The sequence below is a fragment of the Halichoerus grypus genome, chromosome 2, assembly GCF_964656455.1.
Source record: "Halichoerus grypus chromosome 2, mHalGry1.hap1.1, whole genome shotgun sequence".
NCBI lineage: Eukaryota > Metazoa > Chordata > Mammalia > Carnivora > Phocidae > Halichoerus > Halichoerus grypus.
The window spans coordinates 29004421-29030346 of record NC_135713.1 but is presented as its reverse complement, the minus strand read 5'-3'; the positions used below and the strand labels follow the sequence as shown (position 1 = coordinate 29030346).

The following is a 25926-nucleotide window of genomic DNA, read 5'->3' as shown; positions in this document are numbered from 1 at the left end:
TTTTCCTTAGTGTTTAGAAGAATCCAAGTTTTAACACACTGAATTAAAGTTTTAAAATAGGAAGTTACTTTTTTGGATGTAAACTTAAGTATTTTTTTATTTGTTGCCTTAAACTGTAGATCTCTTTTATTAGAAGTCCTCTAATATAGTTTTTTCTTTTTCTTTTTTTTTTTTTAATCAAAGAGCAGGAACAGAAGCCACAAGCAGGGGGAGTGGGAAAGGGAGAAGCAGGCTTCCCGCAGAGCAGGGAGCCCGATGCGGGACTCGATCCCAGGACCTGGGATCATGACCTGAGCTGAAGGCAGACGCTTAACGACTGAGCCACCCAGGCACCCCCCTCTAATAGTTTTTTCAAGTTTCTAATGACCTTTTATGTTCATTTGGTATATACAAAATAGTGCATCATAATTAATATATTTGTATATTGGATCCTTAAGAATTCATATAAATAAAAATAAGGTTCTTCCCCCCCCAGCACAGAAATTTCACTTCAGCAGCGACTAGAGTACATTGCTCGAGCCATTCTTAGTGCCAAAAGTTCCACTGCCATTTCATCGATAGCTGCAGATGGTGAATTCCTTCATGAATTAGAAGAAAAAATGGAAGTAAGCACTAAAGATACTTAAACTTTGCCTGCATTTATTCCATTTTCCCTTCTTCCCTCTAGTAAGTCATAAGTCAGTAGCAGTCAGTATTAGTAATTCTCGTCTCTTCTGCCTATATGTATTTATTTTCATATTTAAACATAAATCTTTTATTGGGTCACAGGACATTGCTGTAATTAAATTTTTTCTCTGTGGCATTTCGAAAGTTTTTTTCCAACTATTCCAACACAAAGGAGATTATATCACATTTACCATTTATTCTGGAAGCTAATGAGTAGATATGTGAAGTAGAGTAGGCTAACCTGCCCTAATTAAGAGACCCAAAAGTATATAATGGTCCAAATACAAAGGCTTATTTCTCATTCACAAATATCCAGAGTGGGTGTCCCTGATTAGCCAGTGGCTTTCTTCCACTTGATTGATTTTAATAACCCAAGTTCTATTTTCTGGCTCTACCATTCCCTATGGCCTTACCTTTTTCTTCTGTCAGAGGGAGTAAGAGAAAAAAATCACATGTAATAAGCACATTCACTCTCTTAAAGACCTTCAGCCCTGAAGTGACATACTTTACTTCCACTTACATTCCTTTGAAGAGAACTTAGTCTTAATGGCCCTATCTCCCTACAGAGGAGGTTGGAAAATAGGGTCTAGCCATTGTTTGGCTGCAGTAGTGGGAGAGATGGGTGTTAGCGTGGTAGCAAGGGCGCTCTGCCATAGTAAACTTCCTGTGAGATCTTTTATGTTGTGATGAAGAGCTGCCAGTTTGTTATGATAGAAATCTTTATTCGTTCATTTCTTTTTAATTGAAGTATAATTGACACATACCATTATATTAGTTCAGGTATACAATGTAATGATTCAGTATTTTTAGATATTGCAAAATGATCACCATAATAAGTCTCATTAACATTTATCACCATATACGTAATTACAAAAATCTTTTCTTGTGATAAGAACTTTTACAGTCTGTTTTCTTCAACAGCTTTCAAATATGCAATACAGTGTTATTAACTCAGTCACTATGCTGTTATTTATACATTATTTTTACTTTAACCAACTTGAAGTCAGATACTAGGAATCATTCCTTCAAGTACTTGTTGATTTATCATCAAGAACTTGAGACTTGCTTTTTTTTTTTTTTAATCCAAACTAGGTTGCTAGGATCCAACTTCAGATACAAGAGACACTACAAAGGCAGTATTCCCATCATTCTTCTGTACAGGATGCAATTTCTCAGCTGGATTCTGAGCTAATGGACATAACTAAGGTAATAAAAAGGCAAGGTGAATTTCTGTAGCAGTCACCTAGTATCTACAAATTCCTTGGTTGTTTTGTTTTGTTTTTTTTGCATTCTGCAGTAGAATGCAAAAAATGTGGAGATAATCTGTCTCCACAAAATTAAGATAAGCCATCCTGGGGAGCATGTTGCTGGGCTGACAGATCACTGCTGTGGTATCTGACTCTTAGGAAGAGCTAACTTGCTCTTTATAGGCTGTTTTCTCTCAAGAATCTCTCAGCCTCACATCAAGCTTCCTTAAACCTCCTGCCATCTATTTTATGGCCTTGCTTATTGTCTTGGAAAAGTAACTTATCTTTGCTTACCTCTCCAAGCCGCTCCCACTCTGTACTTCAGAGCAGTACCTTTTTCAATAACTCTTGGACATTTCTCCACGTACCATGAAGCACCGAGACTTGTGTTTCCATGTTTCTAGGATTCTTTAAACCCTGATTTAGACAATGCTAATTATAAAAGACATGTTATTGCAGTATCTCCCTGCCAGCCGAGGGGCGGGGGGGCTGTGGAGGCACACATGTTGGAATCTATTTAAATGCGTTTACCAAGCCTTCACCATTCTTAATCTGGAGTTATGACCAGCTGCATGTCATCACATCTTTATATCGTATTTTAAGAACTTTGGATAAAATCTTTGATCATTTTTAATTTTCAAGGAGTGCATCACTATTAATTTCTGACTCTTGACCTCTGGTTGTATGTATAATGTTGGCATTTTCTCCGACAGCTTTATGGGGAATTTGCTGACCCATTTAAACTTGCAGAGTGTAAACTTGCAATAATTCATTGTGCTGGTTATTCAGACCCTATATTGGTGCAGACACTTTGGCAAGATATCATAGAGAAAGGTAAGTGCTCACTTACAGGTATGTTAGCATACGTTATTTGGTAGAGGAATGCAAACTGGTAGAGGAATGCAAACTGCTAGTGGCTTTCATACATCTAGAGCTCATGAAAATTGTATATACCTAAGTAGAGGCTAAGTGGAGGGTACCTGGATGTGGTGGAGGGTGGTCCTCTAGAGAATGTCCTCAGTTTATATTGGAGAGGACTGAGAAAAGGATGTGTCATTTTTGGTTGTACTTCTTAATAAGGGATTCTGAGACACTTTCCTCAGAATCCCATAACCAGTGTCTGGTAAGAGGAAAGTATTTCAGACACTAACAGAAACAGTATCTGCTCATTATGTTAGAATATCATTTGTAGGCTATTTTGTACCTTGAAATAGAATAAAATAGGCAATTTAAACAATTGCACATTAAAAACAGTTTGGGTTTCTAATGGCATGTCTTTTTCTTGCAGAACTGAATGAAAGTGTAGCGTTGAGCTCCTCAGATAGAATGCATGCTCTCAGTCTCAAGGTTGTGCTCCTTGGCAAAATTTACGCTGGCACACCTCGCTTCTTTCCTTTAGGTAAGCAGTGACCTTAAGTGCTGTCATGGGTGTTGTGCTGTGTTTTCTTTTGATGGTTTTCTTCATTGACATGGAAAGATAATGTTCTTCAGGGTGGAATTGTTCCTTTGTTGCTGTTTAGCTCAGCTGTTTAATTCTACCTCTCCAGAAAGACCTCCAAAGATAACAGAATTTGTTGACAAATAGTTAGGTATGAAACTTTCTTTGACCTTGTAAGTTTATATATCTGTCTGGGGAATAGTGCTAACAGACGGTAATGATTATATTGTTGGTAACCCTCTACAAGTTTAAAGAGGAAAGAAAAATGGCTAGTGTTTTTCTGCATGGGCAATCTGTGATTGCTTCAACTGCTCTTATTATATATATATATATATATATTTTTTTTTTTTTTTAAGAGTTTATTTATTTGATAGAGACACAGCGAGAGAGGGAACATAAGCAGGGGGAGTGGGAGAAGGAGAAGCAGGCTTTCCGCGGAGCAGGGAGCCCGATGCGGGGCTCAGTCCCGGAACCCCAGGATCATGACCTTAGCCAAAGGCAGACGCTTAACGACTGAGCCACCCAGGCGCCCCTCTGCTCTAATTATATTGAGGACATATTTTTCTTTAAAATAACAAATAGTTGGGGCACCTGGGTGGCTCAGTTGGTTGTGTGGCTGACTCTTGATTTTGGCGTCATGATCTATGGGTCCTGGGATCAAGCCCCGATTTGCATTGGGCTACCCGCTGACCAAGTACTCAGCTCTAGAATTCTCCCTCTCCCTGTGATGACCCTCCCCCTGCTCACACTCTCTCTCTCTCTCAAATCTTTAAAAAAAAATAGCAAATAATTGTGTTAAAAATGCAATTTTTTGAACCCTTTAATCAGCTATATTACTATAATTGTTATGTATATGACTCTAATTATTAGAGATTTGCCGATGTATAATGTTTTTTTCAGTTGTAAAACAATAGAATCAGGGTGCCTGAGTGGCTCAGTTGGTTAAGCATCCAACTCTTGATCTCAGCTCAGGCCTTGATCTCAGGGTCATGAGTTTAAGTCCCACATTGGGCTCCATGCTGGGCTTATAGCCTACTTAAAAAAATAAAAAATAAAAGAATAGAATCAACATAAATATATCCGTAAAGTAGGATGTTAAGCACCCAGGGTCTTTGAAAAATGTTGAGAACCAGGAAAATGCTCACAACATAACATTAAATTGTTTATTTAATGAGGATAGAGACTTTTTTATAGACCATCTCTGATTTATGACTTATTTTCTAGAAATGGCAAGAAATAAAGTCATTATAATCTTGTAAGTATAGTATTTAAAACTGCCACTCTGGGGCGCCTGGGTGGATCAGTTGGTTAAGCGTCTGCCTTCCGCTCAGGTCATGATCCTGGAGTCCCGGGATCAAGTTCCACATTGGGGCTCCCTGCTCGTAGGGGAGTCTGCTTCTCCCTCTGACCCTTCCCCCTCTCACATTCTCTCTCTCTCTCTCTCTCTCTCTCTCATTCTCTCTCTCAAGTAAATAAATCTTTAAAAAAAAAAACTGCCATGCTATTTCATTAATGAGAAAAAGAAAAAATTAAAGCTTAATAGTTTTAATAATAAAAAGGCCACATTATACATAATTTTTTTTTAGGGTATTTCTGCTTCGACTTAGATTTTTAATTTTTGAGCCTAGTAAAGTTTAGGGTAGAAGAGGCCTTTCTTCTTCTTCTTTGGTCCATCTTTCAATGGCAAACAAGCCCCAGGGGGCTTCAAACCAGAACAAATTTAGAGTTTTTAGAAATTTGATCACCTGTGCAAAAGTTTTGTATGGTAGATTCTGGGATAGTTGCAGGTTCAGTCATTGGCAGTCTTTTCAGTGATTCTTCTTGCCTGTGGATATGCACATTGGTCAGTCGCAGATTTCAAGGATCATAAATATGAATGTGATCGTTACTATTACGATCTTACTTACGATATGACAGGTAGTAAAAAGTGAGAATGGGGCTAAAATTAGAACCATCAAAATAAATAACACATCTTAGGGGGTGAGGCACTTAAAAACACATTTAATATTGGGGCTCCTGGGTGGCTCAGTTGTTAAGTGTCTGCCTTTGGCTCAGGTCATGATCCCAGAGTCCTGGGATCGAGCCCCTCATAGGGCTCCCTGCTTGGCAGGAGGCCTGCTTCCCCCTCTCCCCCTGCTTGTGTTCCTGCTCTCACTATCTCTCTCTCTGTCAAATAAATAAATAAAATCTTAAAAGAAAAAACTACACATTTAATATTTCTAAAATCAGGATGCAGTAACCCTTCTTTTCTGAAAAGCTGTTAAATCGAGGATTCAGTGGGTCCTCTCCAATAGTGGGATTATGCATGGTCTCTATTTCATGTACCTTTCTGTATTTTCCAAACTCACCAAAATGTAGTTTTTTTCCTAATAGCTTTAAATTATATAGCACATTCACAGTTGTGCAACAGTCACCACAATTAAATTTAGACCATTTTCATCACCACAGAAAGAAACCATGTACCTATTAGCAATCATTCCCTATTCCTTCCCACTTTCCAGCACTAATCTACTTTATATCTCTATATATTTGCCTATTCTGATATATCACTTATTTTTATAAAAATTTTTTTTTTGAAAATTGGTTTTCTTTTTTTAAAGATTTTATTTATTTGAGAGAGAGAGTGCATAAGCGGGGCGGGGAGGGGCAGAGGGAGAAGCAGACTCCCCTCTGAGTGGGGAGCCCCATGCAGGACTTAATTCCAGGACCCTGAGATCATGACCTGAGCTGAAGGTAGTGGCTTAACCAGCTGAGCCACCCAGGCTCCCCGGGACTTAACAATTCTGTACCAACAATAGAGTAATGAAGTGAGGTGAAGGACCTGTTAACTAACCTTACCGGAGTAAACATTTCACAATGTATATATGTATCACATCATCATGTTCTATACCTTAAAGTTACACAATGTATGGCTATTTTATCTCAGTAAGTTGGGGGGGAGGGGGGCGGGAAGAGTTAACAATTCTAATTTCTGATCTTTTTCCCTCTCCAGATTTTATTGTGCAGTTTTTAGAGCAGCAAGTTTGTACTTTGAACTGGGATGTAGGTTTTGTAATACAGACAATGAATGAGATTGGAGTGCCATTACCTAGACTACTGGAAGTATATGATCACTTGTTCAAATCACGGGTAAGGAAAATATTAAATAGAATGAAATAATTTAGTTAAAGTTAACAAACCTTTTTTAGATAAAAGAATATTTTGATTGTATGTTTATAAGTGTCTCGTCATCTGATAAAATTACATCAGAAATATGCTTCATTGTTTGAATATAAGAAATTATCATACTTTAGATTTTTAAAATTGATAATGAGTTGCTTTGCTGTATATCATGATAAAAATCAAGTATTTCTTAGTAAACATATTTGCTTTACTCTTTGTGTAATAGGCTAAGCCCGTTACATTAAGAATCACCATTTGCTTTACAAGAACAAAATAATAGTGTATTTATTCCCTATAACTTCATCTAAAATATCAGTGCTCAAAGATCTTCCTCACTACAAGAAAAAAAACTTTGCAATTGTGATGGTGATGCATGGTAACTAGACTTACTATGGTGATCATGTCCCATACTGATTTGTTATTGTATATTTACAAATAACAAATCATATGTTGTATACCTGAAAATGATATGATGTTATGTCTCAGTTATACCTCAGTTAAAAAAAAATCTTTCTCATCTTATTGAACCTTATCAGACTATATGTTTTATAATTTTTATTCTGAGATAAAAGATCCAAATAAAACCTTGTTGACCTATATCATGTCTTTTATGGTAATACCATCAAAACATTTATGCAGTGCTTTACAAGGCACTTGTATATCTCATTTAAGCCTCAAAATGAACCTGTGATAGGAAATGAGCATCTGACAAGGGCAGAGATTTTAAATGAATAACCTACTCAAGTCACATGGCTAGTTATTGGTATAGCCAGAATGAGAATTAAGATTCTTTGCTGGTTTAGTCAGACTAAGTCTATATAGGTTTAAAGTAAAAGGGGTATCACAGCTGACAAGAAGAAAATAAAAAAAATAAGTGAAGTAAAATAAGCATTTAATATTATGTGGTTACTAAACTATCTGGTCATGGTTAATATTTGAAAATCATTAAAAACTGCATTGTGATGTTATTTAGGAAAAATAACCCACTTTGTAGAGCTTGCAAATTTCCTGTTTAGGAACCTGTGTTTCCTCTTGACAGGTGTGAGGAGGTACCTCATTGTGGTTTTGATTTGTATTTCCCTGATGATGAGTGATGTTGAGCTTTTTTCATGTGTCTGTTAGCCATTTGTATGTCTTCTGCCCATTTCTTAACTGGATTATTTGTTTTGGGGTGTTGACTTTGATAAGTTCTTTATACATTTTGGATACTAACTCTGTATCAGATATGTCCTTTGCAAATATCTTCTCCCACTCCATTGGTTACCTTTTAGTTTTGTTGACTGTTTCCTTTGCTGTGCAGAAACTTTTTATCTTAATGAAATCCCTATAGTTCATTTTTGCTTTTCTTTCCCTTGCTTCTGGAGACATGTCTAGTAAGAAGTTGCTGTGGCCAAGGTCAAAGAGATTACTGCCTGTGTTCTCCTCTGGGATTTTGATGGATTCCTCTCTCACATTTCGGTCTTTCGTCCATTTTGATTTTTTTTTAATTATTTATTTATTTAACTGTATAAAACATTTAATTTATTGGTCTTTTGGGGGTATTTGATGTATCTCCAGTGTATTACAACTGAGCCATTAATCTTGTCGCTTCATCAACATTAACTGGTTCATTTTCATGACACTGCTGAGGAATCAGCTGTTTCTGCAAGGGTTCAAAGGAAAGGCCTTTTGAGAAATGGGCAAGTTCCTTTTGTATATCTACAAAAGCTTTATTCACTCTTAATTTTTTCATCATTCACAATGTTTATCTTCAGTGCTTGCTTCGGCAGCACATATACAATGTTTATCTTCTTAAAATTAGTGGTAGGGCGCCTGGGTGGCTCAGTTGGTTAGGCGACTGCCTTCAGCTCAGGTCATGATCCTGGAGTCCCGGGATTGAGTCCTGCATCGGGCTCCCTGCTCAGCGGGGAGTCTGCTTCTCCCTCTGACCCTCCCCCCTCTCATGTGCTCTCTCTCTCTCTCTCATTCTCACTCTCTCAAATAAATAAATAAAATCTTTTAAAGAAAAGATTAGTGGTAACTGGTTTTGCTTTGTTTTTAGACTTAAAGTTTTTTTGGCTGGCTGTACGAAATACATTCCTGGATTTCTGCCCTCTTAGTTTGTTCTTGGCCATTGTCTTCAGTACCCTCGTGAAGCAGCTCATGCTCCGGGTGACACCATCTGCACGCAGAAGATCTTCAGGAAGTTCCTTGAATTTATTTTTTTGTATGGTGTAAAAAAGTGGTCCAGTTTCATTCTTCTGCATGTAGCTGTCCAATTTTCCCAACACTATTTGTTGAAGAGACTTTTTTTCCATTGGATATTTTTTCCTGTTTTGTTGAAGATTAGTTGACCATATAGTTGTGGGTCCATTTCTGAGCATTCTGTTCTGTTCCATTGATCTGTGTGTCTGTTTTTGTGCCAGTACCATATTGTCTTTTTTTTTAATGAATAGGGTTTTTATTTTTTTATTTATTTTTTTATTTTTTTATTTTTTTTTTAAAGATTTTATTTATTTATTTGACAGAGAGAGCGAGAGAGCACAAGCAGGGAGAACAGTAGAGGGAGAGGGAGAAGCAGGCTCCCCGCCAAGCAGGGAGCCCGATGTGGGGCTCGATCCCAGGACCCTGAGATCATGACCTGAGCCGAAGGCAGACGCTTAACCATCTGAGTCACCCAGGCGCCCCAGTACCATATTGTCTTGATTACAGCTTTGTAATACAGCTTGAAGTTCAGAATTGTGATGCCTCCAGCTTTGGTTTTCTTTTTTTCAACATTACTTTGGCTATCTGGGGTCTTTTCTAGTTCCATACAAATTTTAGGATTGTTTGTTCTAGCTCTTTGAAAATTGCTGGTGTTATTTTGATAGGGATTGCATAAATATGTAGATCGCTTGGGTAATATAGACATTTTAACAATATTTGTTCTTCCATTCCGTGAGCATGGAACGTTTTTCCATTTCTTTGTTTCATCTTCAATTTCTTTCATAAGTGTTCTATAGTCTTAGTACAGATCTTTTACCTCTTTGGTTAGGTTTGTTCCTAGATAGCTTATGGTTTTTGGTGCAGTTGTAAATGGGATCGATTCCTTGATTTCTCTTTCTGCTGTTTCATTATTGCTGTATAGAAATGCAACAGACTTCTGTGCATTGATTTTATATCCTGCAATTTTGCTGAATTCCTGTATCAGTTCTAGCAATTTTTGGGGGGAGTCTTTTGGGTTTTCTACATAGAGTATCATGTCGTCTGTGAATAGTGAAAGTTTGACTTCTTGCCAATTTGGATGCCTTTTATTTATTTTTGTTGTCTGATTACTGAGGCTAGGACTTCCAGTTCTATGTTGAACAACATTGGTGAGAGTGGACATCCCTGTCTTGTTCCTGACCATAGCGGAAAAGCTATGTTTTTTTCCCCATTAAGGATGATATTACCTGTCGGTCTTTTGTATGTGGTCTTTATGATGTTGAGGTATGTTCCTTCTATCCCTACTTTCTTGAAGGTTTTTATCAAGAAAGGATGCTGTATTTTGTCAGATGCTATTTCTGCACATATTGAGAGCATCATATGGTTCTTATCCTTTCTTTTACTAATGTGGTCTATCACATTGCTTGATATGTGGGTATTGAACCACCCCTGCAGCCCAGGAATAAATCCCACTTGGTTGTGGTGAATAATCCTTTTTTTTTTTTTTTTTAAGATTTTATTTATTTATTTGAGAGAGAGAGAATGAGAGAGAACACATGAGAGGGGGGAGGGTCAGAGGGAGAAGCAGACTCCCTGCCGAGCAGGGAGCCCGATGTGGGACTCGATCCAGGGACTCCAGGATCATGACCTGAGCCGAAGGCAGTCGCTTAACCAACTGAGCCACCCAGGCGCCCGTGAATAATCCTTTTAATGTAATGTTGGATCCGATTAGCTAGTATCTTGCTGAGAATTGTTTTTTTTTAAGATTTATTTATTTATTTATTTGAGAGAGGGAGAGCATGCGCAGGGGAAGGGGCTAAGGGAGAGAGAGAATCCTCAATCTGACTCCCTGCTGAGCACTGAGCCCAGTGCAGGGCTTGATCCCAGGACCGTAAGATCATGACCTGAATCAAAATCAAGAGTTGGCTGCTTAATTGAGCCACCCAGGAGCCCCTTGTTGAGAATTTTTGCATCCATGTTTATCAGGGATATTGGTCTATAATTCTCCCTTTTTAAAAATTTTATTTATTATTTTAGAGAGAGTGCGCGAGCAGGGTGAGGGGCAGAGGGGGAGGGAGAGGGACAAGCAGACTCTGCACTGAGCATGGAGCCCACTGCGGGGCTCAGTCTCACGACCCTGAGATCATGACCTGAGCAGAAATCAAGAGTCCAATGCTCCACTGACTGAGCCATCCAAGAGCCCCCTGTAATTCTCCTTTTTAGTGGGGTCTTTGTCTGATTTTGGAATCAAGGTAATGCTGGCCTCATAGAATGAGTTTGGAAGTTTTCCTTTCATTTCTATTTTTTGGAACAGTTTCAGAAGAATAGGTATTCTTTTTTAAATGTTTGGTAGAATTCCCCTGGGAAGCCATCCATCCCTGGACTCTTGTTTGTTGAGAGATTTTTGATTACTGATTCAATTTCTTTACTGATTATGGGTCTATTCAGATTTTCTATTTCTTCCTGTTTCAGTTTTGGTAGTTTATATGTTTCTAGGAATGCATCCATTTCTTCCAGATTGCCTAATTTATTGGCATATAATTGCTCCTAATATTCTCTTATAATTGTATTTCTGCAGTGTTGGTTGTGATCTCTTTCATTCGTAATTTTATTTATTTGGGTCCTTTCTGTTTTCTTTTTGGTAAGTCTCGCTAGGGGTTTATCAATTTTCTTAATTCTTTCAAAGAACTAGCTCCTAGTTTCATTGATCTGGTCTAGTTGTTTTGTTTTCTATATCATTTATTTCTGCTCCTAGCTTTATTATTACCCTTCTTCTGCTGGCTTAGGCTTCATTTGCTGTTCCTTTTCTAGCTCCTTTAGGTGTAAGGTTAGGTTATGTATTTGAGACTTTTCTTGCTTCTTGAGGTAGGCCTGTACTGCTATGTATTTCCCTCTTATGACTGCTTTTGCTGCATCCCAAAGGTTTTGGACCATCATGTTTTCATTTTCAATTGCCTTCATGTATTTTTTTATTTCTTCAATTTCCTGGTTTATCGGTTCATTCTTTAGTAGGATATTCTTTTTTTTTTTTTTTAAGATTTTATTTCTTTATTTGAGAGAGAGGAGAGAGAGCGTGCATGCAAGGTGGGGAGAGGGGCAGAGGGAGATGGAGAAGCAGGCTCCCCACTTAGCAGGGAGCCTCCCTGATGCAGGGCTCTATCCCAGGACTCCAGGATCATGACCTAAGCCAAAGGCAAACACTTAACTGAATGAGCACCCAGGCGCCCCTAGTAGGATGTTCTTTAACCTCCATGTATTTGTGGTCTTTCCAAATTCAAGTTACATAACATTGTGATCTGAAAATAATGCATGGTATGATCCCAGTCTTTTTGTACTTTTTGAGACCTGATTTGTGACCCAGTATGTGATCTATTCTGGAGAATCTTCCATGTGCACTTGAAAAGAATCTGTATTCTGCTGTTTTAGGTTAAAATGCTCTGAATATATCTGTGAAGTCCATTTGGTCCAGGGTGTCATTCAAAGCCTTTTTTCCTCGTTGATCTTCTGTAGATGATCTATCCATTGCTGTGAGTGGGGTGTTACAGTCCCCTACTGTTACTGTATTATTATCAATGAGTTTCTTTAAGTTTGTTATTAATTGGTTTATATATTTGGCTGTTCCCAAGTTAGGGACATAAATATGTACAATTGTTAGATCTTGTTGGATAGACCCCTTTATTATGGTAAAATGCCCTTCATCATGTCTTATTACAGTCTTTGGTTTAAAATCTACTTTGTCTGGGGGCGCCTGGGTGGTTCAGTCAATGAAGCACCCGCCTTTGGCTCAGGTCATGATCCCAGGGTTCTAGGATTGAATCCCCCATCGGGCTCCCTACCTGCTTCTCCCTCTGCCTGCAGCTCTTCCTGCTTGTGCTCTGACAAATAAATACATAGTAACAAAAATCTTATAAATAAAATCTAGTTTGTCTGATGTAAGTATGGCTACTCCAGCTTTTGTTTTTCTTTCTTTCTCTCTCTCTCTTTCTTTTTTTTTTTTTTTTTTTGATGTCCATTTGCATGATTATGGTTCTCTGTCCCCTCACTTTCAATCTGCAGGTGTCCTCACAGAATAGTGAGAACCGTCAGCACACCCAGTGTCGCAGTGCTCCTGTGTTAAATGCTTATTTTAATATTGGGAAATTTTGCCTGGGACTCTGATAACTGGTTTAACTAATAACATAAATGGTTGAAAAATCAGTTGACACAGTTTGCTTTACAACTCGTGACTTATATTTTCTTTATAGGATCCATTCTGGAACAGAATGAAGAAGCCACTGCACCTTTTGGATTGTATACATGTACTGTTGGCAAGATATGTTGAGAATCCTAGCCAGGTTTTAAATTGTGAGAGGTAACTATGAATTAGGTATTGTGTTATGGCAAAAGCTTAAATGTTTTCTAATAAGTATCTGAGCAATAAAGTTAGAATGGGGGAAGATATGGAGATTAACTATTTGAATGATCAGCATGTATGAAAGGTTAGCGTTTTTTCCATTTTTCACCCCCCATCCTGAATCCTTTCTATAGGTAAATGATGTAATTTTTGAATTACTTCTAAACTCTTTCTGCATTGAATTAGTGATCTAGGGCAATTCAGTTATGTCTTTGTGAGATTATTGGCCATTAGAAGGTATATTTGTTTGAAAAGACCAAAAGAATGTAAATAATTTAATATTAATTTAAGGAATCATCCTTATTGCCTCCTTCCCATTATAATCTTCCAAAGGAATATGGTGGTCATGTGGTAATTCACCTACCCCCTGCATTTCTTGTCTGTTTTCATTTATTTACCATTTACTTAATCATATGCTCCTTGCTCTTTCTGGGACTATAGAAGTTTAGCAGAAGTTGGAGAGAAGTCTTACAGGAGGAAATGTTTCTAAATGTATCAATAGTTGATCAGGTATCTTTTCCTTTACAGGAGAAGATTTACGAATCTGTGCCTGGATGCCATTTGTGGTTATCTGGTTGAGCTTCAGTCTATGAGCTCTTCAGTGGCAGTACAAGCCATCACGGGAAATTTTAAATCTCTCCAGGCTAAACTAGAACGGCTTCATTAATTATTGTAATGTATTGTCGTCCATGCATTTTAATCTGTAAAATAAAAGCTCAGTTGGGTCCAGATATCAGGTGCTTTAAATCTAAGAATTTAAGAACAATTTTAATAGAAATGTGTTTTTAACAAGTGGCTAATATCTACAAACAGTACATTTGCCAGATGAATTATTTTTTATTACTATTTTCTTTTTTAATAATCAGGTTTAAAAAACAAGTGAAATAACATTACTTATCATCTTAACACAAAGATAAAAACATTTAGAAATTCTTATTTTTAATTTAATGAAGGCAGAAATTTTGAATTTATACTATTCATTTTCAAGTTAGTCCAAGGATATTGATATCAAAACTTAAATAGGCTAGCTGAGCAAGTCCCATAACACTGGATTCTACAGTAATCCTAATATAGGCAAATAAACACTGTCTCTTAAAAAATCATTTAGGTTTGGGTTCATCTTTGGAAAGAAATTTCTTCTACCTAGTAATTTTGTCAATTGTAATTCTTGAAGATATTCTTGGCTGTTTTTTGAGCAGGTGGCAAACGTGTAACTAATATTCTATGTCCTAAAAACCTACACAAGGAGATACTGTTTTCCATTTAGTGTCTACCTGCCAGTGCTTGTGACTGATTACCAACTGCATTAAAGCAGTGGTTCTCAAAGTGTGTGCACCAAACCCGCATAGAAGCCTCATCTGGGAATTTGCTCCCTGTTTGATTCTTTTTCCTCCCAATCAGGAACCACAACAAATGAGTTTTACCCAAGACACAATATATAAAGTAAAATTGTTAGTAATGTAGTTTTTAGTCTTCAACAAATTGGAATAACGAAACCAAGTCATGGCAACAACAAGGAAGGAGAATAGAGTGGGAATGACCAGGACTAACAAAAAAGCAAGGACATGGACTTCTTTCCTCTCACCTGTTATGCCATCAAGAGTAATTACCTTCTGCTTATTGTCATTAAAGCAGGTCTAACAATTTTTATAGTACATTTTGAAAATAATTTTCCTTCCCTTCTTTTGTCCCCAAGATCATAGGTTGACCTTTTTTGTATTTATTCTCTTAGAATTTAGCTCCCTTTTTCCTGTAATCTAATACATAATATTTAATCGACTGTCAAAATGTCACTCATTAGGTACCACTACCTCTCATATTTTTCAGCTTTCAGTTCCTTAAGTTCAGTTTTTTTGAATATGTAAAATGAATGTAAGTTATACATTGTTAATTCTGTAAACTTAAAATTCTGTTACGTCTACTTAAAATGAAAGTCTTGCTTAAATGTTATTTAGCTGTGACTCCAATTCTGCTATAAATATATGTATTTTTAAGTCCATTTACACACAAGCATATTAATATATATGTTAAATATACTCAACTCACGATATTGAAGCTACATCTTTTAAAAGGACTGTAAGCTAGCATGGCTAAATGGTCCTTAGGAGTCAGACATCTGAACCCTGTTCCTTTTATCACAGAGCACTTTTGAGAGGGTTTAACAGTTCCAGCTGCATAGCAGATGTTTTCCATACCCTTGGGAGGGTGAGATCCCTAAGAGAACTTAGGTCCCCTCCTTTTTAGCTCTCTAGAACAGTGTTTCTAAAACTTGTAATTCGTAAGAATCACCTGGATAACCTGCTAAAACAGATGTTCCACCTCTAATGTGATGCTGATACTGGTGGTCAGTGGATCAAGCTTGGAGTAGCATTGTTCTAGCACATTTATCCACTGTATTAATATATCTCGTACTTGTTTATTCAACACGTTATTTCTTTATAGTGACTATTAAACATACAGGCAACGAATAATAAGTTGAACATTATTTATGAAACAGTGCATTCATCGTAGGCAATGACGAGTCACTGAAGATCTTGATTGTGACAAATTTTTTTAGGTAGGTCATTTTCATTTGGCAAAATGGTCAGGAAAGAAGAGAAAAATCTATTTTGAGTAACTGTGCAAGGTATGGGATATTGACCCTGAAATGCATGTGATGTATGTTCAACATTTCTTTAGTTATAACATATGTGACTTACTAGTGACTTTTTCATTGAACACTTCTCTGCTAATCACTTGCATTTCCTCCACGTTTATGTTATATAGTTAATTTCAATCTCAGGATTCACAGATTGCTCATTCTCTTCCTCAGGATACTTCCCACCTCTTTTTTCCTCTTACTCATGAGAGGAAAAATTATGATAGTGATACAGTTGTATCAAGAAAATGAAGAACTGGAATATTGAATGTAAAGGTCTTGAAAGGGCACATAATTTTCTTTCATTTTCTATCAGTTTCTTCATTTAAATTCTCTTAATAAAGCTTTTTTTTCCAGAATATTTTTTAGTCTTCTAGTAAATCATTTAAACTCTTCAAACTTTCATTTTCCTAAGAAACAAATTTCTTAGGACACCTAGGTGGCTCAGTCAATGAAGCATCTGCCTTTGGCTCAGGTCATGATCCCAGAGTCCTGGGATTGAGCCCCTCATCGGGCTCCTTGCTCAGCGAGGAGCCTGCTTCTCCCTCTCCCTCTGCCACTCCCCCTACTTGTGTTCTCTCACTCTCTCTCAAATAAATAAATAAATAAAATCTTAAAAAAAAAATTTCTTGGGGCGCCTGGGTGGCTCAGTCATTAAGCATCCGCCTTCGGCTCAGGTCGTGGTCCCAAGGTCCTGGGATCGAGCCCCGCATCAGGCTCCCTGCTCAGGGAGTCTGCTTCTCCCTCTCCCACTCCCCCTGCTTGTGTTCCCTCTCTGGCTTTCTCTCTGTCAAATAAATAAAATCTTTAAAAAAGAAAAATTTCCTCATAAGAAGACTAAAGCTAAATGATAAGACTTTTTCTTTTAAAGATTTTATTTATTTGAGAGAGGGCACGAGAGGGGGGAGGGTCAGAGGAAGAAGCAGACTCCTCACTGAGCAGAGAGCCCAACTCGGGACTTGATCCAGCAGGCATTCATCTTACTGAGCCACTCAGGTGCCCCTAAATGATAAGACTCTTAAATCCAAAAACTTATAAGAACACTTCTCTGCTATAATAATAATATAATAATAATATTATTAAAAATAATCTATTTTTATTCAATTTTGTTCTACACTTCAAATATTTAACAATACTATTATTTTTACTTTTTTTCATTGCAAATAAACATTTCTAAACTGCATCATGACGTTTTAAATTAAAATTTTGTTTTAAAACTCTCGGTTATGCTTTTTGCATTTAGGAAGCTCCTGTCAGGAAGACTAACTCTTTTTAAGATTAATCAATTTAGGGTGCCTGGGTGGCTCAGTTGGTCGGGCAACTGCGTTCGGCTCAGGTCATGATCCTGGAGTTCTGGGATCGAGTCCCGCATTGGGCTCCCTGCTCAGCGGGGAGTCTGCTTCTCCCTCTGACCCTCCCCCCTCTCATACTCTCTCTCTCTCTCTCTCATTCTCTCTCTCAAAAAAAAAAAGATTAATCAATTTACCATGCAGGAGTTAGGAGTATTATATCTCCAGCCCACACCTGAGTTTCTGCCTGTGTAATGAACATTTTCACTTAGATGACCTCCAAAGCTCCTCAGTCAAAATGTGACTAGATCTGCGTTCATTCCTATCTCCCTGAAATCTACCCACTCCTCCTCCTCCTCTATTTTCTTTTCTTTCCTTCTTTTTTTTTTTTTAAGTAAGCTTTACACATAACATGGGGCTTGAACTCATGACCCTGAGATCAAGAGTTGCATACTCTACCAACTGAACCAGCCAGGTGCCCCCCTCCTCCTCTACTTTCTACTTAAGTCTTTATTATCTGAATTCATGAAGTGTTCCATATTTTGAAATGGATTTGTTAAAAAAAAAAAAATGAAATCTCAACTCCAAAATACAGGTATTTTTAAATTCTTCCCTCTCTTTCCAAATACAATCAGTTACCAATTTCTTTTTTTAAAGATTTTTATTTATTTATTTGACAGAGAGAATAGCGAGAGCAGGAACACAAGCAGGGGGAGTGGGAGAGGGAGAAGCAGGCTTCCCGCAGAGCAGGGAGCCCGATGCGGGGCTCGATCCCAGGACCCTGGGATCATGACCTGAGCCGAAGGCAGACGCTTAACGACTGAGCCACCCAGGCGCCCGAATCAGTTACCAATTTCTAAGCAAGACTGTTTTCTTAATATCCACCATTATCTGTTCAATTATCTTACTATTTTGGGTTTTTAGAGTTTAATGAGATTACTTCACTTAGATGCCTGCAGTAATGTCATAGTGGTCTTCCTGCCTCTCATTTGACCCTTTCTTTGTTCCTTTTCCACACTAAGATCAAAGTGGTCTTTTTAAAATGTACACCTAAATATATTACACCCCCACCTTTTCCCTCAATAGAAATTCCAAATTCCTGGTTGGCATTAGGACTTTATTGCAGTTGACAAAAATAAAAATTTAAGACTAAGTTCGTTTAAGCAAAAGAATTTATTATTAGCCTTCAAAACTAAGAAGTCTAATATGGAGCTACTTCCACATGGCTAGTCCCAGAGCTGGATATCTTCAGGGCTTTCTTAGGTCATTTTGGCTCTTCTTTTCATGTTTATTCTCTGTGTCTGCAGACAGTTTGCTCCATACCTCCTGAGAGAATGCAATGTCAAGGCAGTGTCACGTTACTTTATCTGTTCACTCTAACCCAAAGGTGTAGTCAACAAGAGAAGTCCTAAGAAGGATTCTGATTAACTCAGCTTGAATCATGGACTCAGTCTTGGGGTATGGTGGTATAGGATCATCACCCAAACCGTACAGAACTGGAAAGAAGTGCTTAGAGAATTGACTGCTAGGCACACTGCATTTCACATCAGTCCACTATATCTGTCACCCTTCCTTGCTTACCACTCACTTCCTTGTGCTGTAATGAAAACTATAAACCCGTAGATCCAAGAAACAATGAGCCCAGAGCAGGACAGATACAAAGTCACACCAAAGCACATCATAATCAAATTCTCAGCAAATAAAAAGTAGAAGGGAACTTCCTCAGCCTGATAAAAGACATTTATGAAAAATGTACAGCCAAAATCACATCTAATGGTAGAAGACTAAACACTTTCTCCTTAAAGTTGGAAACAAAATACGGATGTTTCTTTTCAAAATTGTATTGGAGGTTCTGATCATTGTGATTTGGCAAACAAAAGAAATTTAAGACATACAAATTAGAAAAGCAGAAGTAAATGTGAGCTCATCCATGGGCAATTACCTATGCAGAAAATCCTATAGAATATACAGAAAATAGCACTACTAAGTAGGAAAAATTGCTAGAACTAACGTTAGTTTAGCAAGATCACAGGATGCAAGGTCAACCTACAAAATCAATTGCATTTCTATATTTTTTAGCAACAATCAAAAATGTTAAAATACTCCTTTAAAATAGTATTTAAAAAGCCATAAAATAAGAGGGGTGCCTGGCTAGCTCAGTTGAAAGACTGTGCGATTCTTGATCTCAGGGTTGTGAGTTTGAGTCCCACATTGGGTGTAGAGATCACTAAAAAAAAAAGTTAAAGTTTATCAAAACTTAGGGACATACTTACAGATCGTACATGACACCATTTGTAGTCCAGATATAAACATAAAAATGCAGTATTAAATTGCCTAAAATTAACTGCAGTACATGCTATACTTCTATAATAATTTAGTAGCTCACCTGTTTCTATTGCAGCTCAAATGTTGGGAGTATCTGCTTAAAATGCCAAGTGATGCTAATCATGCAAGCAATTGTCTCTCCAGTAAATTGCATAATGCAGTAAAAAGAGCTCTCTCATGGTTCTTGTGCATTTCTCATCATATTGAGTGCTATCCCATAAACTTTGAATAACACTAGGGGACCAATACAAAGTGCCACTAGTGATGCTGAAAGAATGCTCAAGAAGCAAATTCATATTACAAGAAAAAGTTGAATTGCTTGGTATGTATCATAGCGTGAGGTCTGCAACTGTGGTTACCCACCATTTCAAGATAATCCAGTGTAAAGACCATTGTAAAAAAAAAAGTCATGAAGCAAACACTGCAGCTACACCAGCAGGCACGATAACCTTGCATTTTTTGCAAAATACATTTTTATCTTGTATTGAAGATGCAGCTTTTATGTGCATGCAGGATTGCCATAAGAAAAGCATACCTAGGGGCGCCTGGGTGGCTCAGTTGGTTACACATCTGCCTTCGGCTCTGGTTGTAATCTCGGGGTTCTGGGATGAAGTCCTGCGTTGGGCTCCCTGCTCAGGGGAGAGTCTGCTTCTCCCTCTCCCTTTGCCCCTCCCCCTGCTCGTTGGCTTGCTCACTCTCGAATGAAAATCTTAAAAAAAAAAAAAAAAAGACATACCTGTAGACTAAAATGATTCAAGAAAAAGTGAAGTCATTAAATGATAACTTAGAGCAAAAGGAAGGCGAAGGATCTAACGCTGGAGAATTTAATGCCGGCAAAAGATGGTTTGATAATTTTAGAAAGTGATTTGGCTTTAAAAATACCAAGGTAAGGGTGCCTAGCTGGCTCAGTTGGAAGAGCATGAGATCATGAGTTCAAGCCCCACGGGTGTAGAGATCGCTAAAGTAAAAATAAAACTTAAAAGATAATAGAAGCAGCTTCTGCCAACCAAGAGGAAGCTGAAAAGTTCCCAGATTATATTAAAATCATCGAGGAGAAAGGATATCTGCCTAAACAGGCATTTAATGCAGACAAAAGTTCTTTATTCTGGAAAAAAATGCCACAAAGGACATTTATTAGTAAGGAGGAGGAGAGAGCACCAGGATTAGATAGGAAAGGATAGGTTAAATTCACTGTTTTGTGCAAATGCAATCAGGTTTATGATCAGACTGCCCTTATCTATAAAATTGCTAGTCCCTGAGCCTGGAAGGGAAAAGATAAACACTAACTGCCGTATTTTATTGTACAACAAGAAAGTTTGGAAAACAAGAACGCTTTTCCTAGATTGGTTCCATTGATGCTTCGTCCCTGATGTCAGGAAGTACTTTGCTAGTAAGGGACTGCCCTTTTTTTTTTTTTTTTAAGATTTTATTTATTTATTTGACAGAGAGATAGCGAGAGCAGGAACACAAGCAGGGGGAGTGGGAGAGGGAGAAGCAGGCTTCCTGCCGAGCTGGGAGCCCAATGTGGGACTCGATCCCAGGACCCTGGGATCACGACCTGAGCCGAAAGCAGACGCTTAATGACTGAGCCACCCAGGCATCCCTGGGACTGCCTTTTAAAGTTCTTTTGAGGGGCACCTGGGTGGCTCAGATGGTTAAGTGTCTGCCTTCAGCTCAGATCATGATCTCCAGGTCCTGGGATCAGGCCCCATGTCGGGCTCCTGGCTCAGCGGGGAATCTGCTTCTCCCTCTGCCTCTCCCCTTGCTTGTGCTCTGTCTCTCTCTCTCTCAAATGAATAAATAAAATCTTATAAATAAATAAATAAATAAAGTTCTTTTGATACTGTACAATGTCCCTGGCAACCCAGAACTTTGCGAGTTCGACGCAGAAGGCATTGAAGTGGTCTACTTGTCCCTAAACACAACATCTCTAATTCAGTCTCTAGGTCAGGGGGTCATAAAGACCCCTAAGGCTTATTACACATGGTAGTCTATGGAAAGAACTGTCAATGCTATGGAAGAGAACCCTGATAGAGAGAACATCATGAAAGTCTGGGAGGATCCAACAATTGAAGATGTTATTGCTGTTATAGAAAAAGCATTGAAAGCCATCAAGCCTGAAACAATAAATTCCTGCTGGAGAAAACTGTCCAGATGTTGTGCCTGACTTCACAGGATTTAAGACAAAATCAAGAAAATATGAAAGAGATTGGATATGGCAAAAAAGGTGGGGATGGGGGTTGAAAGGTTTCAAGATACGAATCCTGGAGAAATTCAAGAGCTAGTAGCTATCCCACCAAAGGAATTAACAGAAAACACCTTGATAGAGATGATTACTTCCAAACAAATGGCAGATGATGAAGAAGACATAGAAGAAGCAGTGCCAGAAAAAATGTCTAACTGACATTAGACAATCAGGCAGAAGGGTTCTGGTTATACGAGACTGCTTTTGATTTCTTTATGACATGGACCTTCTATGATATGGGCACTGAAACTAAAGCAAATTGTGGAAGAAAAATTGGTACCACATAGAATATTTTTAGAAAAATGAAAGAGCAAGAAGACAGAAATTATGATGTATTTCCATAAAGTTACACAGAATGTGCCTGCCTCCCCTCCACCTCCTCCACCTCTTTGCTTCTGCCATCCCTGTGTCTCTGTGCAAGACTGGCCTCTCCTCTTCCTCCTCCTCAGCCTACTCAACATGAAGACAATGAGGATGAAGACCTTTATGATGCTCCACTTCCACTTAGTGAATAGCATATAATCATCATGCTGTACAGTTAAGAAACTTACCTGTTGTTTATGTGTGTGTCTTCTTGTGAAAATCTAATAACTGTACAGTGAGAACTATGTTAAATGTTTTGTGTCATCCTCACCTAAGTATTCACCGTGTAGAATATCGTGTACAAGATGTATATGGAAGTGGATAGCCTTTACTTACATAGGCATTAGGTGAGTGATATTTAATATAAAATTAATAATGTATTAATTTTCTTACTGTTTTACAGCTTTATTTTCAAAGAATTACATTACCATACAGTATGCCTCTGTCTCTCATAATTGGAGAAATGTGTATCTGCCAATCATAAAAAAGAAAACAGCTCAATAATTTGGTGAAGGTATTCCTAAAATGATTTTATATTGACAGATTAACTCTTCTGAATTATTTTTGGACTCAGATAATGCTATCTGTGTTTTTCAATACAATTTTATGGGATAGGCAATCCGTCATGACCCTGCCTGTCCATGCCCTTGCAGGTCATGCCAAGAATGCATAGCCCTGACTGCTCTTTATCCAGGCCATTTCTGAGGGTTGTGTTTGCTGAGATAATGAGTTGGCCTACTTGCCACTGACTATAAAAGTGAGAAATCTCCCAGCTCAACATTCCTCTCCTGTAACACAACCCACTTCATCCTTCTAGCCACCTATATTGCCCGTGGGAGTTGGGAAGTATGGCGAACCTTGTGGACATTATACTGACACTCCGGTTACTGCTTTTGCCTTGAGAAATAGTCTCTAACCCCAGGAGTCTCATGGTTTTTGGCAGTCTTCATGAAATAGTAACAAGAGTTTGTTAGTTTGCACAACGAGTAAAATCCCAAACTCTTCACAGACCCTGACAAATAACAACTTCTGACCACCAAGAATGTTGGTGATGAGGCATTTCTTTTCTTAAAGATTTATCTATTTTTTTTATTTTTTTTAAAGATTTTATTTGTTTATTTGACAGAGAGAGACACAGCGAGAGAGGGAACACAAGCAGGGGGAGTGGGAGAGGGAAAAGCAGGCCTCCTGCGGAGCAGGGAGCCCGACATGGGACTCGATCCCAGGACCCTGGGATCATGACCTGAGCTGAAGACAGATGCTTAACTGACTGAGCCACCCAAGCGTCCCTCTCTCTCTTTCAAATAAATAAAATATTTTTTAAAAAAGAAATAAACAGTAGCTTTCAAAAAAAAAATAAATGGTAGCTTTCAATATATGATATTTATTTTTTTAATTAATTATCTATTTATTTAGGTAATCTCTGCACCCAATGTGGGGCCCAAACTCATCACTCCAAAATCAAGAGTCACATGGCCTACTGACTGAGCCAGCCAGGCACCCCAATATATGATTTTTTAAGAACTGATTTTGAGGCACCTGGGTGTCTCAGTCAGTTGAGCATCCAATTCTCGATTTCAGCTCAGGTCATGATCTCTGGTTTGTGATTTCAGGCCCTGTGTCAGGCTCTGTGCTAGATGTGAAGCCTGCTTGGGATTCTCTCACTACCTCTCCCTCTGCATGCCCCCTCCAAACAAAACAACAAAACGAAACAAAACCCTGATTTTAATTGAAATAACATACAGAATAGCATACAAATCATAGGATAAGTTTTCTCAAAGTGAACACACTTTGTTACCACCCAGTCGAGATATAGAACCTAAAAGCATATATTCTTTCCTATGTCCTATCTTGATAGCGAAGGAATTTGGGCCAGTCTCACTTTTTAACCTACTTTTTTTCCTCTACATGGGTTGTCTTTTTCCTTTGGATGGCTTTTCCGAAAGTAAAAATACCAACTCCAATTTCTCTTTAAACAGGAGGAGAATTTAGGACTTGAAATAAAGATTTATTTATTTATTTATTTGACAGAGAGAGAGATCACAAGTAGGCAGACAGGCGGAGGGAGAGGGAGAAGCAGGCTCCCTGCTGAGCACGGAGCCCGATTGGGGGGGGGCACGGGGTACACCTATCCCAGGACACTGGGATCATGACCTGAGCCAAAGGCAGACACTTAACCGACTGAGCCACCCAGGCACCCCAGGACTTGAAATTAAAAGGATGCATGTTACAACAGTACTGTTACACTCATCTAAAGATAAAGAACGAACAGCAGCTTGGTAAACTATCAAAGCATCCCAGCACAGTTCATCTGTCAGGTTACACAGTTGTTGTGGGTCTCTTTCTGAAGTGTAGCCTCAGGGACGCCTGGGTGGCTCAGTCGTTAAGCGTCTGCCTTCAGCTCAGGTCATGATCCCAGGGTCCTGGGATCGAGCTCCGCATCGGGCTCCTTGCTCAGTGAGGAGCCTGCTTCTCCCTCTCTCACTCCCCCTGCTTGTGTTCCCTCTCTGGCTGTCTCTCCCTCTCGGTCAAATTAATAAATAAAAAACTTTAAAAAAAAAATGAAGTATAGCCTCAGAAGAGAAATCAGAGGATGAGTCCCTATTACTGAGATGACATATGGATCCATAGTGCTTGCCATGAGAAATAGTCTTTTGTCTCTGACAACTCTGGCAACTCTAACAGATTGCATAATTCAGTTTAATAGTTCCTGTTGAACTGGAAGATGGTCAAAATGACTTCTGGATACTTCTTCATTTTCTGCCCAAGTACTTGATAAATTGACCCTCCAAATGACAAGCAATGGGAAGCATACTTAAAATATAAAATGGCCACATTTCAGGTGACAGGGAAAATCCATAATTAGCTATTGCTACTGCAATCTTGTAACTCACCTTGTCACAGTGATTAGTCTATGACACTTAACTAAAGCCTAAACCAATCAATGCTTTTTTTTTCTTTTTTAGGACAAGGGATTGACTCAAAGTGGATATGTGACTTAAATTGTTCCAGTCAGAGTGAAGCACAGGTTGAAGAAATAAATCTTTTTTTTCATGTTGGTGCGGTGTCACAGTGTAGGATCTGAGACATCTGTAGCCTTTTGCTACCATAGCAGAAATGATACTTTTAAATAATATTTTGGGAAGGGACGCCTGGGTGGCTCAGTCGTTAAGCATCTGCCTTAGGCTCAGGTCATGATCCCAGGGTCCTGGGACCGAGCCCCGCATCGGGCTCCCTGCTCCACGGGAAGCCTGCTTCTCCCTCTCCCACTCCCCCTGCTTGTGTTCCCTCTCTCTCTGTGTCTCGCTGTCAAATAAATAAAATCTTTTTTAAAAAATAACATTTTGGGAAGTAATTTTATATTCATTAAAATTTGTTGCCTTACATATTATATCAGTCAGGTTCTGAAAAAGGAGCACTAGAAAATGTGTGTTTGTGGTGTGTATTTTTACCGGAATTTGACATTATGCAATCAAGAGAGCTGGTTTAAGTCTCTGTAAGGCTGTTTCTTTGCATCAGATGTTGGAGTTTGAAGTTCATAGAGCAGTCAAGCAGCAAGGGAAGATGGCTGCAAAAGGGAAGAGGGTAAGGACAGGTTGGACCCTATAAGCATGAATTGGAGCTCATGAGGATGGACCAAAACCCATGTCAGTTCTTGTTGCTTCTGACCTTGGTGGTATTGATGTCCTGCAGAAGCTGAGTCCTTCTTCGTGGAGCTAAATACTTACACCTGGCCCAGGAGTTGGAGGCTTTGAAAGAGGACCCAAGGGAAGTTAGAGCAGCTGCAAAGCCAGCAGATAAGTGACCACATATGTGAGCTACAAGACAGCTGCTTCACTTCTGCCCTTGAAATCTCCCATAAGAATCTCCCTTGTGGGGAAAAAAAAAAAAAAAAGAATCTTCCTTGTGGTCTACTCTGGCTAGAACATACCAGGAGGGGATTCAGCATAGCCAAGTTGACACAGTGCAAAGCTATCATTACTACCCATTTATTGAA

General features: G+C 38.5%; 1 protein-coding gene, 1 long non-coding RNA gene and 1 pseudogene across 3 annotated transcripts in view; 2 read left to right on the top strand and 1 right to left on the bottom strand.

Annotated features, from left to right (window-relative positions):
* NUP155 (nucleoporin 155) overlaps nucleotides 1-16066 on the top strand; it is a 63555-nt gene extending 47489 nt beyond the window's left edge. For both annotated transcript variants that reach the window (XM_036074672.2, XM_036074671.2), the window contains exons 29-35: nucleotides 476-605; nucleotides 1759-1872; nucleotides 2627-2747; nucleotides 3202-3312; nucleotides 6344-6480; nucleotides 12921-13027; nucleotides 13598-16066. In XM_036074672.2, coding sequence (XP_035930565.1) covers nucleotides 476-605; nucleotides 1759-1872; nucleotides 2627-2747; nucleotides 3202-3312; nucleotides 6344-6480; nucleotides 12921-13027; nucleotides 13598-13736 — 859 coding nt within the window. In that variant the 3' untranslated portion in view covers nucleotides 13737-16066. The remainder of the gene's footprint in view (nucleotides 1-475; nucleotides 606-1758; nucleotides 1873-2626; nucleotides 2748-3201; nucleotides 3313-6343; nucleotides 6481-12920; nucleotides 13028-13597) is intronic.
* Nucleotides 8069-8627, bottom strand: LOC144380946 (ribosomal biogenesis factor-like; annotated as a pseudogene).
* A 6007-nt stretch (nucleotides 16067-22073) lies between the features above and the next one.
* Nucleotides 22074-25269, top strand: LOC144380945 (uncharacterized). Its single transcript, XR_013445301.1, has 2 exons — nucleotides 22074-22443; nucleotides 24896-25269. It is a non-coding gene; the product is annotated as an uncharacterized LOC144380945 (long non-coding RNA).
* Nucleotides 25270-25926: the final 657 nt, after the last annotated feature.